The sequence below is a fragment of the Mobula birostris genome, chromosome 18 (assembly GCF_030028105.1).
Source record: "Mobula birostris isolate sMobBir1 chromosome 18, sMobBir1.hap1, whole genome shotgun sequence".
Taxonomy (NCBI): domain Eukaryota; kingdom Metazoa; phylum Chordata; class Chondrichthyes; order Myliobatiformes; family Myliobatidae; genus Mobula; species Mobula birostris.
In genome coordinates, this window is record NC_092387.1 from 71,399,060 (window position 1) to 71,413,091 (window position 14,032).

The window sequence follows — 14,032 nt, forward strand, 5'->3', positions numbered from 1 at the left end:
TATTTGATTTTTTTGGGGAGAACACGGACATTTTTACATTAAAATTTCAAGGATGACTAGACATTTTTATTGTCCTTAAAATCATTCAAACATATAAACAAATGTTACTCATCAACTCGACAACTGTCAATTTGTTTCACAAGGGGATCACCCCTCTGCCTTTCCACCCAAAACAAACAGCACACAAACGACATCACTGGTATCCTTAGCAAAGACCAAGGGCAGGATGAATGAGAGCACCCAAGTGAGAGGCACATTTCCCACTTTACTACTCACTCCCATAAATTATGGCACTCAGAATGAAAAGTGCACTCCTGAATGAATAATGTAACTTGCACCCAAGATTAATAAAGTGCTTAAACACAAAATACTCTGCAGATGCTGGGGTCAAAGCAACACTCACAACACGCTGGAGGAACTCAGCAGGTCGGGCATCATCCGTGGAAAAGCTCGGTCAACGTTTCGGGCCGGAACCCTTCGTCAGGACTGAAGAGGGAAGGGGCAGAGGCTCTATAAAGAAGGTGGGGGGGAGGGTGGGAAGGAGAAGGCTGGTAGGTGCCAGGTGAAAAACCAGTAAGGGGAAAGATAAAGGGGTGGGGGAGGAGAAGCAGGGAGGGGATAGGCAGGAAAGGTGAAGAAGGAATAGGGGAAAACACAATGGGTAGTAGAAGGAGGCAGAACCATGAGGGAGGTAATAGGCAGCTGGGGAGGGGGCAGAGTGAAACTGGGATGAGGGAAGGGAGGGCAAGGGAATTACCGGAAGTTGGAGAATTCAATGCTTCTAAGACAAGACATTGGAGCAGAATTAGGCCATTCAGTCCATGGAATCCACTCTGCCATTTCAATCATGGCTGATCCCATTCAACCTCATACAACTGCCCTCTCATCATAACCTTTGATGCCCCAACCGAACAGGAATGTATCAACTTCCACTTTAAATATATTCAGACTTCACCTCCACTGCAGTCTGCGGCAGAACATTCCACAAATTCACCACTTGTTGGCTTCCAAGTCCATTTGCACCTCTGATGTTTGAATTTTCTCCCCATATAGATAATAGTCTGCACTTTTGTTCATTTTACCAAAGTGCATTATCATACATTTCATAACACTGTTTTCCATCTGCCACTTTTTGCTCATTCTTTCAATTTGTCCAAGCCCTGCTGTAATCATATTACTTTCTCAGCACTACCCACCCATCCACGTATCTTAGTATCATCCGCAATCTTTGCCACAAAGCCACCAATTCCATTATCTAAATCATTGAAAGTAGTGGTCCCAATACTGACTGCTGAGGAACACCACTAGTCACTGGCAGCCAACCACAAAAGGTCCCCTTTATTCCCACTCACTGCATCCTACCTGACAGCCATCCTCTATCCATGCCAGTGTCTTTCCTGTAACACCATAGGATTTTATCTTGTGAGGCACCTCATCAGTTGTCCTCCCTGCTTGTTACCTAGAAACACAGAAAACCTACAGCACAATACAGGCCCTTCGGCCCACAAAGCTGTGCCGAACATGTCCTTACCTTAGAAATTACCTAGGGTTACCCATTGCCCTCTATTTTTCTGAGCTCCATGTACCTATCCAGGAGTCCCTTAAAAGACCATATCGTATCTGCCTCCACCACCGTCACCGGCAGCACATTCCACGCACTCACCACTCTTTACGTAAAAAAACTTACCCCTGACATCTCCTCTGTACCTACTTCCAAGCACCTTAAAACTGTACCTTCTCATGCTAGCCATTTCAGCCCTGGGAAAAAGCCTCTGACTATCCACACGATCAACGCCTCTCATCATCTTATACACCTCTATCAGGTCGCCTCTCATCCCCCGTTGCTCCAAGGAGAGAAGGCCGAGCTCACTCAACCTATTCTCATAAAGCACCTCCTCGAAGAATTCTAACAGATTTGTCAAGCAAGATTTCCCTTTACAGAAATCATGCTGACTTTGACTTATTTTATCATTAGTCTCCAAGCACCCCAAAACCTCATCCTTAATATTCGACTCCAACATTTTCTCAACCATTGAGGTTAGGTTAACTAGTCTATAATTTCCTCTCTTTTCCCTTCCTCCCTTCTTAAAGAGTGGAGTGACATTTTCAACTTTCCAGTCCTCTGGGACCATGCCAGAATCAAGAGATTCTTGAAAGATCATGACCAATGCATCTGTTATCTCTTCAGCAACCTCTCTCAGGACTCTGTAATGTAGTCCATCTGGTCCAGCTGACTTAGCCACCTTAACACCTTTCAGTTTGCCTAGCACTTTTTCCTATGTAATAGCAATGGCACTCACTCCTGCCCCCTGACACTCATGGACCTCTGGGACAATGCCAGTGTCTTCCACAGTGAAGAATGATGCAAAGTACCCATTAACTTCATCTGCCATTTCTTTGTCTCCCATTACTACCTCACCATCATCATTTTCCAGTGGTCCAAATTCAAGCCTCACCTCATTTTTATTCTTTACATAACTGAAAAAACTTTCAGTTTCCCACTTTACATTATTGGCTAGTTTGCCCTCATATTTCATCTTTTCCCTTACAGCATTTTCAGTTGCCTTTTGTTGGATTTTAAAAGCTTCACAATCATTAAGCAAAGGTCAAGATTGCCTAATTCTGAAAATTTTCTTGAGAAGATAGGGATACCAAGAGTGAGCAGAGAAGGCAGAATCTAAATTAACATTTCATATGACTTTAGGTCATACAGAATTAAATGACAAATTGGTTGGCATGGACTAGTACTGCTTCCAATGCTGTTTGACTCTATGACCCAGAGTGTAGTCTGCGTTCAAATGGAGGGAAATATGATTCCCACTCTGAAAAAGCAATGAGATGGACATAAGAGCAGAATTAGATCATTCAGCCCATCAAATTTGCTCTGCCATTCAATCATAGCTGATTCATTTTCCCTCAAAAACACATTTTCTTGCCTTCTTCCTGTAACCATTTTCCAAGAATCTATCAACTTCCGCTTTAAATAAAATCAATTACTTGGCCTCTACAGCTGTCCGTGGCAACGAATTCCTCAGATTTACTACCTACTGGGTACAGAAATTCCCCAGTGTTCTTTAGGAAAGTCCTTACATTCTGACGTTGTGCACTCTGGTCTGAGACACTCCCACTATTAGAAACATCCTCTCCATGTCCACTCCATCTAGGTTTTTCAATAGTAAGTTTCAATGACACATCTCCCTCATTCTTCTAAACACTGAGTACAGGCCTAGAGCCAATCACTCCTCATACTTTAACCCTTTTATTCACAGGATCATTCTCGTCAATCTCCTCTAGACCCTTTCCAAAGCAAAGACCTGCTTTCTTAGATAAGGGCCCCAAAACTGCTCACAATAATCCAAGCGGTCTGAACAATGCCTTAGAAGGGGGCATGAGAAGGCCTTGGCGAGTACAGCAAAGGAAAATCCCAAGGCATTCTTCAATTATGTTAAGAACAAAAGGATGACAGGAGTGAAGTAGGACCGATTAGAGATAAAGGTGGGAAGATATGCCTGGAGGATGCAGAAGTGAGCGAGGTCCTCAATGAATACTTCTCTTCAGTATTCACCAGTAAGAGGGAACTTGATGACGGTGAGGACAGTATGAGTAAGGTTGATGTTCTGGAGCATGTTGATATTAAGGGAGAGGAGGTGTTGGGGTTGTTAACATACATTAGGACGGATAAGTCCCTGGGGCCTGATGGAATATTCCCCAGGCTGCTCCACGAGGCGAGGGAAGAGATTGCTGAGCCTCTGGCTAGGATCTTCATGTCCTCGTTGTCCACGGGAATGGTACCAGAGGATTGGAGGGAGGCGAATGTTGTCCCCTTGCTCAAAAAAGGTAGTAGGGATAGTCCAGGTAATTATAGACCAGTGAGCCTTGCATCTGTGGTGGGAAAGCTGTTGGAAAAGATTCTTAGAGATAGGATCTATGAGCATTTAGAGAATCATGGTCTGATCGGGGACAGTCAGCACGGCTTTGTGAAGGGCAGATCATGTCTAACAAGCCTGATAGAGTTCTTTGAGGAGGTGACCAGGCATATAGATGAGGGTAGTGCAGTGGATGTGATCTACATGGATTTTAGTAAGGCATTTGACAAGGTTCCACACGATAGGCTTATTCAGAAAGTCAGAAGGCATGGGATCCAGGGAAGTTTGGCCAGGTGGATTCAGAATTGGCTTGCCTGCAGAAGGCAGAGGGTCGTGGTGGAGGGAGTACATTCAGATTGGAAGATTGTGACTAGTGGTGTCCCAGAAGCATCAGTTCTGGGACCTCCACTTTTCGTGATTTTTATTAACGACCTGGATATGGAGGTAGAAGGGTGGGTTAGCAAGTTTGCAGATGACACAAAGGTTGCTGGTGTTGTAGATAGTATAGAAGATTGTTGAAGATTGCAGGGAGACATTGATAGGATGCAGAAGTGGGCTGAGAAGTGGCAGATGGAGTTCAACCCAGAGAAGTGCGAGGTGGTACACTTTGGAAGGACAAACTCCAAGGCAGAGTACAAAGTAAATGGCAGGATACTTGGTAGTGTAGAGAAGCAGAGGGATCTGGGGTACATGTCCACAGATCCCTGAAAGTTGCCTCACAGGTAGATAGGGTAGTTAAGAAAGCTTATGGGATGCTAGCTTTCATAAGTCGAGGGATAGATTTTAAGAGTCGCGATGTAATGATGCAGCTCTATAAAACTCTGGTTAGGCCACACTTGGAGTACTGTGTCCAGTTCTGGTCGCCTCACTATAGGAAGGATGTGGAAGCACTGGAAAGGGTACAGAGGAGATTTACCAGGATGCTGCCTGGTTTAGAGAGTATGGATTATGATCGGAGATTAAGGGAACTAGGGCTTTACTCTTTGGAGAGAAGGAGGATGACAGGAGACATGATAGAGGAGTACAAGATATTAAGAGGAATAGATAGAGTGGATAGCCAGTGCCTCTTCCCCAGGGCACCACCGCTCAATACAAGAGGACATGGCTTTAAGGTAAGGGGTGGGAAGTTCAAGGGGGATATTAGAGGAAGGTTTTTTACTCAGAGAGTGGTTGGTGCGTGGAATGCACTGTCTGAGTCAGTGGTGGAAGGAGATATACTAGTGAAATTTAATAGACTACTAGACAGGTGGGGGGGGGGGTAGCAAAGCTATACAATCGGATGATCTTGAACAGGATTCGCATCGCCATTGACCCTAAGCTAAGATTCAATCAGAATGGTTTTTGGCAGAAGCGCACAACAGTAATGCAAATACTTGCTCTCCGTAGGATCATTGAGGAAGTCAAGAAGAACAACCTACCAGCCGTGCTTACTTACACTGATTTTCGCAAAGCTTTTGACTCATTTCACCGAGGTAAAATGCTGAAGATCCTGAAAGCTTACGCAGCACCAGACCGTCTACCGAGAGCAACAGAGTCCAGCTATACCAAAACCATGGCGAGAGTTGTATCACCAGACGGAGAAACAGCAGTGTTCGACTCTGGCACCCTACATCTTTATAACTGTCCTTGATTACGCTCTGTGTCAAGCTACCAAAGATCATGACAAGCTTGGTTTTACCATAAAACCAGGGCGAACCAAAAGGATCAGATCAGTTACACTCACAGATCTTGATTTTGCAGATGACATAGTCCTGTTGTCTGACCAGATGGAGGAAGCATAACAGCTACTGACAGAAGCGGAAATGGAATGCAATAAAGTTGGACTTCACCTAAGCGCTGAAAAGACAGAGTACATGGCATTTAACTGCGACGAAGGTACTCTCAAGACCATAGAGAATGATACCATTAAGAAAGTCTTTGACTACAAGTACCTCTGGTCAAGAATGATGAGTTCGGAGAAGGACATAAAGATACAGGAGGCACTGACATGGAGGGAATCTGGAAGTCAAACCTGACCAGAGGGCTTAAAAAGAGGATTTTCATAGCAGTCATAGAGTCCATTCTCACATATGGATGCGAGACGTGGACACTCACCAAGATGATGCGAAAGTGTCTAGATGGTTGCTATACACAAATGCTCCAGATGGCTCTTGATGTGAGTTGGCAATAGCACATGATGAATGTCGAGCTCTATAACAACCTACCGATGCTCTCCACTAAAATTGAGGCGAGAAGACTGAAACTAGCGGGGCACTGTCAACGCCACCATGAGCTACCTGCCAGCCTAGTCATCATATGGGAGTCCAAGCACGGGAGGATGAACCCTGGGCGCCCTCCCAAGACTATGGTCAACACGCTCCTAGAAAACAGCGGCGCGGCTAATTTAGATGAACTGAACACACTGATGAGGGAGAGGGAGAAGTGGAGAGTCCATCACCGTGCCCGACGCCGGCCCCCTAGGCCTGAGTCGACGTAGTAGTAGTTATATGGGAGGCAGGGTTTGAGGGTCGGCATGACATTGTGGGCCAAAGGGCCTGTACTGTGCTGTACTGTTCTATGTTCTATGTTAGGAAGCCTGAACATTACATCCTTGTTTTTATATCCTACGACGCAGGATGAGAGGTGACCTGATAGAGGTGTTTAAGATGATGAGAGGCATTGATTGTGTGGATAGCCAGAAGCTTTTTCCCAGGCTGAAATGGCTAACATGAGGGGGCATAGTGTTAAGGTGCTCGGAAGTAGGTACAAGGGGGATGTCAGAGGTAAGTTTTTCCATGCAGAGAGTGGTGGGTGTATGGAATGCACTGACAGTGATGGTGGTAGAGGCAGACACAATAGGGTCTTTTAAGAGCCTCTTAGATAGGTACATGAAGCTTAGAAAAATAGAGGGCTATGCAGTAGAGAATGTGACGAGAATACACATAGATAAGATGTTAGCTGTCCTGTGTGATCAGCAGTTGGTCTGCCACCTGTCTTCAAGAGAGAGATAAGGGAAACAATGAAACAGCATCTGGAGATGTGTAATGAAGGGACGGGGGAGAGAGAGCTGTCTGGAGCGGCTCCCCCTTTAAACCCTGAGCTGTTTGAAGTGATGGACAGGCGATACCCCAGCAGGGGGATAAAAAGGGACTAAGGCAGGACACACACGACACCCGAGGTAACGAGACCCTGGAAGCGGTGCGCCTCTCACGAGTCGGTGGGAAGTACCGGACAACGCACAGGGTGGAAAGGTACGATCAGCGGGAACCCGGTGTGTGTCCGCCCTTGCTTGGATGCCAGGTTCACTGCAGAGGATCGACCGCATTTGGAGGAGGGGTCACAGTCGGTGACCTCAGGTGACATCACCAAGGACCTGCCCAAAAGCTGCTTGTGAGCCATATCGCCAGTCTGTGAGTGGAAGCAGTGTCTGAATGATCAGTCGTTCCCGTTCTCTCTCTCTCCCCACCCCCACGTTGTCCATCGCCATGGCAACGATTACTACGAACTGCACTACTAAATTGGACTGAACTTTGTGTCACTTTGAAATTGGTCATTTATCCCTAGACAACGATAGAGCTTGATTGATGCTGTTATCTTAATTCTGTGCACATGTGCGTTTATTATTGCTGAACTGTTGCATTTATTATCCTTTCAATTACTGTGTTGCTTGTTTCTTTAATAAAACTTTCTTAGTTCTAGTAATCCAGACTCCAACTGAGTGATCCATTTCTGCTGGTTTGGCAACCCAGTTACGGGGTACGTAACAAGAAATTCTAGACAGCTTCTAGAGTAGGTTACGTGATTGGCACAACATTGAGGGCTGAAGGGCCTGTAATGTACTGTAGATTTCTATGTTAGTTCTCTTGAAATGAATGCTAACATTGCACTTGCTTTCCTTACTACTGACTCAACATGCAAGTTAACCTTTAGGGAATCCTGTACAAGAACTCTCAAGCCTGTTTGCACCTCTAGTTTCTGAATTGGTCCCCATTTAGAAAATAGTCTGTCTTTATTCCTTCTACCAAAGTCCATAACCATACACTTCTCTACACTATATTCCATTTCCCATTTCTTTGCCCATTCTCATAATCTGTCCAAGTCATTCTCCAGGCTCCTTGCTTCCTCAAAACTACCGGCCCCCTCCACCTATCTTTGTATTGATTGCAAACTTAGCCACAAAACCATCAATTGTTACCCAGATCACTCACATACAACGTGAAAAGAAAGGTCCCAATACTGACCCTGCAGAACACACTTATTACCGGCAACAACACCTCACACATACATTAGGGTTAGGGCTAACCTATATATGTATGTATGTATGTATGTATGTATGTATGTATGTGTGTGTGTGTGTGTGTGTGTGTGTGTGTGTGTGTGTATATATATATATATATATATATATATATATATATATACACACACACACACACACAGAGCATATTATGTCTTTCGGGTTACCAAATAACACTTAATACTACTGAGCTAATACAAAGCTAAGTGCTCTTATTTCTGTTTCCCAATCACCTTCACATTTAACCAATACACAGTGCTGTTCAACAGTCTTAAATATATAGATGTTCCCAAGACTTTTGCACAGTATTGCACATTACTTGCACATATATTCCACTGTATTCTTTATAGTCCTTCAGACTATCTGGAATTCCACCAATTTTGGTGTCAGCCACAAACTTGTTAATCCTCCATCTACTTCTTCATCTAAATCACTGAAGATCACCTTGCAGAACACCACTAGTCACGAATCTCCAGCCAGAATAACAATCTTCCATCCCTACTGTCTGCTATGAGCAAGCCCTTAGAATCAATGAAGTACAGGTAGATCTTGGGATGCAAATCCATAGCTCCCTGAAAGTGGCAACACAAGCAGATCAGGTGTCAAAAAGGCAGATGGCATGCTTGGATTCATTGTTTGGGACACTGAGTTCAAGAGTCAGAAAGTCATGTTGCAGTTGTATAAAATTTTGATCAGAGACACGGAGTATTGTGTGCTGTTTTGGTCACCACATTTACAGGAAAAATTTGGAGGCTTTGAAGAGTGCAAAAGAGGTTCACTAGGAATTTGCATGAATGAGAGAATTTTAGCCAGAAATACAGATGGGACAAAGATAGATTGTTTACTCTGGAGCAGTGCAGGCGAAGGGAGGATGATATAAGTTTTTAAAGTTATAAGATGCATAGTTTGGCTAAATAATCAGACTTCTTTTAAGGTGAGATAGGGAAAGTTTACAGGAGATGGGAAATTGTTGGATTCAATTGCTAAGGATGAGGTTATGGAGTACTTGGTGACACAAGACAAGATAGGACAAAGTCAGCATAGCTTCCTTAAGGGAAAATCTTGTCTGACGAACCTGTTGGAATTCTTCGAGGAGATTACAAGTGGAATAGATAAAGGGGATGCAGTGGATGTTGTATATTTGGACTCTCAGAAGACCTTTGACAAATTGCTACACATGAGACTGCTTACCAAGTTAAGAGCACATGGTATTACAGGAAAGTTACTGGCATGGTTAGAACATTGGCTGATTGGCAGGAGGCAGCAAGTGGGAATAAAAGGATCCTTTTCTGGTTGGATGCCAGTGACTAGGGGATTGGTGTTGGTACCACTTCTTTTTATGCTGTATATCAATGACTTAGATAATGGAAAAGATGTTTTGACAAACGTACTGGAATTCTTTGAGGATATAATGAGTGCAGTGGATAGAGGGGAACAGATGACTGTTATTTACTTGGAGTCCAGAAAGCGTTTGGTAAAGTGCCACATAAAAGACATATCCATAAGATAAGGATGCATAGAGTTGGGGTGATGTATTAGCACGAATAGAGGATTGGTTAACTAATAGAAAGCAGAGAGTTCGGATCCATTGGTGTTATTCTGGTTGGCAATCAGTGGTGAGCAGTGCCCCACAGGGGGTCAGTGCTGGGCCCACAACTGTTCATGATAGACACTAACAATCTGCAAGAGGGGACCGAGTGTAGTGTATCCAAGTTTGCTGATGATACTAAAGTGAGTGGTAAAGCAAATTGTGCAAAAGGTACGAAGAGTCTGCAGATAAATATAGGTAGGTTAACTGAGTGGGCAAGGGTCTGGCAGATGGAGTACAATGTTGGTAAATATGAGGTCATTCACTTTGGAAGGAAAAATGAAAGAGCAGATTATTATTTAAATGGTAAAAAATTGCAGCATGCTGCTGTGCAGAGGGACTTGGGAATGCTTGTGCATGAGTCACAAAAGGTTGGTTTGCAGGTGCAGCAGGCTATCAAGGCGGCAAACAGAATGTTGGCCTTCATTGCTAGAGGGATACAATTTAAGAGCAAGGAGGTTATGCTGCAATTGCACAGGATACTGGTGAGGCTGCACCTGGAGTACTGCATGCAGTTCTAGTCTCCTTACTTGAGGAAGAATATACTGGCCTAGCAGGCAGTGCAGAGGGGGTTCACCAGGTTGATTCCAGAGATGAGGGGGTGAGACTATGAGGAGAGCTTGAATCACCTGGGACTATACTCGCTGGAATTCAGAAGAATGAGGAGATCTTATAGAAACATATAAAATTATGAAAGGGATAGATAAGATAGAGTCAGGAAAGTTGTTTCCACTGGTAGGTGAGACTAGAACTAGGGGACATAGCCTCAAGATTTGGGGGAATAGATTTAGGATGGAGATGAGGAGGCACTGCTTTTCCCAGAGACTGGTGAATCTTTGGAATTCTCTGCACAATGAAGCAGTGGAGGCTACCTCAGTAAATATATTTAAGACAAAGTTGGATAGATTTTTGCATAGTAGGGGAAATTAAGGGTAATGAGGAAAAGGCAGGTAGGTGGAGATGAGTCCATGGCCAGATCAGCCGTGATCCTATTGAATGGCAGAGCAGGTTTGACGGGCTAGATGGCCGACTCCTGCTCCTATTTTTTATGTTCTTATGTTTATGGCTTTGTTGCCAAGTTTGCAGATGATACAAAGATTACTGGAGGGTTAGGTATTGTGAGGAAACATGTAGGCTGCAGAAGGATTTAGACGGTTTAGGAGAATAGGCGAGTGGAAAATGAAATGTTGATCATGCACTTTGGTAGAACAAAAAATGTGCAGACTATTTTCTAAATAGGGAGAAAATCCAAAAATCTGTGATGCAAAGGGTCTTGAGAGTCCTTGTGCAGAACCCCCTGAAGGTTAACTTGCAGGTAGAGTCTGTGGTGAGGAAGCCAAATACAATGTTAGCATTCATTTCAAGAGGTCTAGAATACAAGTGCAGGGATGTGATGCTGAGGCTTTATAGGACACTGATGAAATCTCATCTGAGTATTGAGAACAGTTTTGGGCCACTCATCAAAGAAAAGATGTGCTGGCATTGGAGAGGGTCCAGAGGAGGTTCACAAAGATGATTCAAGGAATGAAAAGGTTATCATAGGGGGAACATTTGATGGCTTCGGATCTGTACTCACTGTAATTTAGAAGGATGAGGGGAGATCTCATTGAAACCTTTCAGATGTGGAAAGGATATTTCCTATGGTGGGGCATCTAGGACAAAAAGGCACAGCCTCAGGATACAGGGGCATCCATTGAAAACTGATGCGGAGAAATTTCTTTAGCCAAAGGGTGGTGAATTTGTGAAATTTATTACCACAGGCACCTGTGGAGGCCAAGTCGTTGGTTGCATGTAAGGCAGCGCTTGGTAGGTTTTTGATTGGACACGGTGTCAAAGGTTATGGGGAGAGGGCCGGGAGTGGGGCTGGGGGGGGGCGGGGGGGGAATAAAAGATCAGCTATCAGTGAATGTTGGAGAAAACTCAATGGGCCAGATGGCCTAATTCTCCTCTTATGGTCTTTATGGAGGTGTGCGAGGCAAGTCAGTTTTTTTAAAAAGCAATGAAAGCAGAAGATGCCTGAAATACACTGTCAGGAGAAGAGGTGGAAGCAGATACAATAGGAACATTTAAATTTCATTTAGACAGCCACATGAACAGGAAAACATGTTGTGGGACAGAGTATGTGCAAGCAACAATGATTAATTTCAATTGACATCATGGTTAACAAATTCATTGTAGTCTGAAGGGCCATTCCAGTGCTGTACCATTCTATGACAAAATTAAGACAATACGAAAGGGATAAAATACAACAAAGTGAGACAGTGATCTTTCTGGACCCTGGTTTCTATTATGAGACTTAATTTGTTTCACTGAAAATTCCTGGATTTACAACAGAAGCCTTTTGTGGATTTGAGAAGGGATTCAATATAGTACTTGCAGGATATCTGCATTTAATGCACAAATTGAATCTGGAATTATCTACAATGAAGAGATAATGTCAAACAATTTGTTTGTCTTATCATTGAAAGACAGTGAAAAATTAGTTCAGTAGCGGATTCCATTTGGTGATAGTTACTATTGATACCAAGAAGCACTTTACTCATGTCAAAATTTCAAATCAAAGGGGCAAATGTTTGGGTATACCAGAAATCTTTGAAATTACAGAGCCAGATTGAATTCACATTGAGAGAAGAGAGATATGGTTCCATTTGTAAAATAAAAGGACATTTTATAAGACAACCAGAGACATATGATTATTTCATTACTACCAAAAAAAGTCAGTCAAGCATCAACTACAGGACAAGTAGTAGTGGAGGTATTCCGAGAACACGAGCGTCATACAATTTGGGATGCTTTTAATGTAATAATAAAAGGATGACATTCTACAAATCCTTTCAAAATGAACCAGTGGGACAGAATTCGAAGAGGTTAACTCCGTTCAGCATCCTTTTCTATCAAGCGTTACCTGGTTAGAACTATGGAGAATTCTTCCTTAGGGCTAAATTCATGAATATGGGTTATTTTTAACAACGTTTTGATATTCTGAAAGATATTTGCATGATCAGGAATGAAAGGACAATAAAAAATACAGAGTGAAAGTAATTTTCAAAACAACATGTTGAAAAACTAGCTTGGAAACTAGCTAGGCAGCATCTATAGGAAGAGGTATAGTCGACGTTTCGGGCTGGGACCCTTTGTCAGGACAGGGGATCGTGGGTTTGTGTCCTTTCCAGGGCAGGAAGATTTGAAGAACCGGCTGTTGTCCATGCACTAGGTTGCCCCTCTTCACATCACTGATGTAGTCCAAGGGAAGGGCAAGCACCAATGTTGTCGCAGAGGTTGTCAGAGTGAAGTTGTAAACAACATCAAACTGCCTTAGGGACTCTGGCTCCGGGTTTCTTCCTCGGAGTTTACTCCCGAAGCCTTTCCCACGGGCGCGTATAGCCACAAGGCAGCAGAAGTTTAAAATCAGAGTTTTCCTTCTCCTAGGTGGGCTGCTGTCCAAGGCTGACAAGCCCCACCAGCCCATTTCCATTTTCTACATCTGACTATAGTATCAAAAATACCAGTCATCAATTTCACACTGAAGAAATTGGATATTATATTTGTATGAAATATCCACCAATATGACTGCAGTTTACAAGAATAATTTAAACAGGATAGCCAAACAAATTGTCTTCAGTATTTCTGAATTTCAAAATAAAATCATTAAATGTAATTTGCAGCAACATACATAGGCACTGGAGGAACTCTGCAGGTCAGGAAGCAATAACAGAGGGAAATTGGCAGTCAACATATCGGGTTGAGACCCTTTATCTGGACTGGTAAGAAAAACAGAAATAGCAAGAATTGAAAGTTGGAGGAAAGGGTGCAGCATGATCTGGCAGACAATAAGTAGATACAGATGAAAGGGGATGGCAGATGAGGGAGGGGGAAGAATGGGAATGATACCAGAAGATGAAAGGTGATACATAAATTAATTTGTATAATCAGTTGCCACATTTCTGAAGCAAAAGAAAAAGTAGACCATTGGAGGAACTCAGCAGGTTGAACAGAGATGCTCCAGGGGAGAAAGAAATTGTCAACTTTTCAAGATTAAGACTCTGCATCAGAAGAGAGGGTGGAGCTGAAAGATAAGCAGAATAAAGAGAGGGAGAATGGTGAGATAGTGACCGGTAACTGTACTGAGGAAGGGTGAAAGATGATGGACAGAAGGAGCCATGTGGGTGGAGTTGGGAGATAGAGGAAGTGGCACCCAACTTTATGCTATTACCTTCCCTCTTCACTCTCAGTTCTATTGCAGAGACTCTGCCTGAAACATCCACTATTCCTTTTACCCCACTCCTCTACAAGAGCTGCTAAACC

General features: G+C 43.4%; 1 protein-coding gene across 2 annotated transcripts in view; it reads right to left on the minus strand.

Moving 5' to 3' along the window:
• Positions 1 to 14,032, minus strand: part of LOC140212228 (vinculin) — a 284,348-nt gene that overhangs the window by 29,682 nt on the left and 240,634 nt on the right. Inside the window, exon 19 of one of the 2 annotated variants that reach the window (XM_072282957.1) lies at positions 7,658 to 7,665. The exons of the other annotated variant lie outside the window; for it this stretch is intronic. Coding sequence (XP_072139058.1) covers positions 7,658 to 7,665 — 8 coding nt within the window. The remainder of the gene's footprint in view (positions 1 to 7,657; positions 7,666 to 14,032) is intronic. 2 annotated transcript variants of the gene reach the window in all.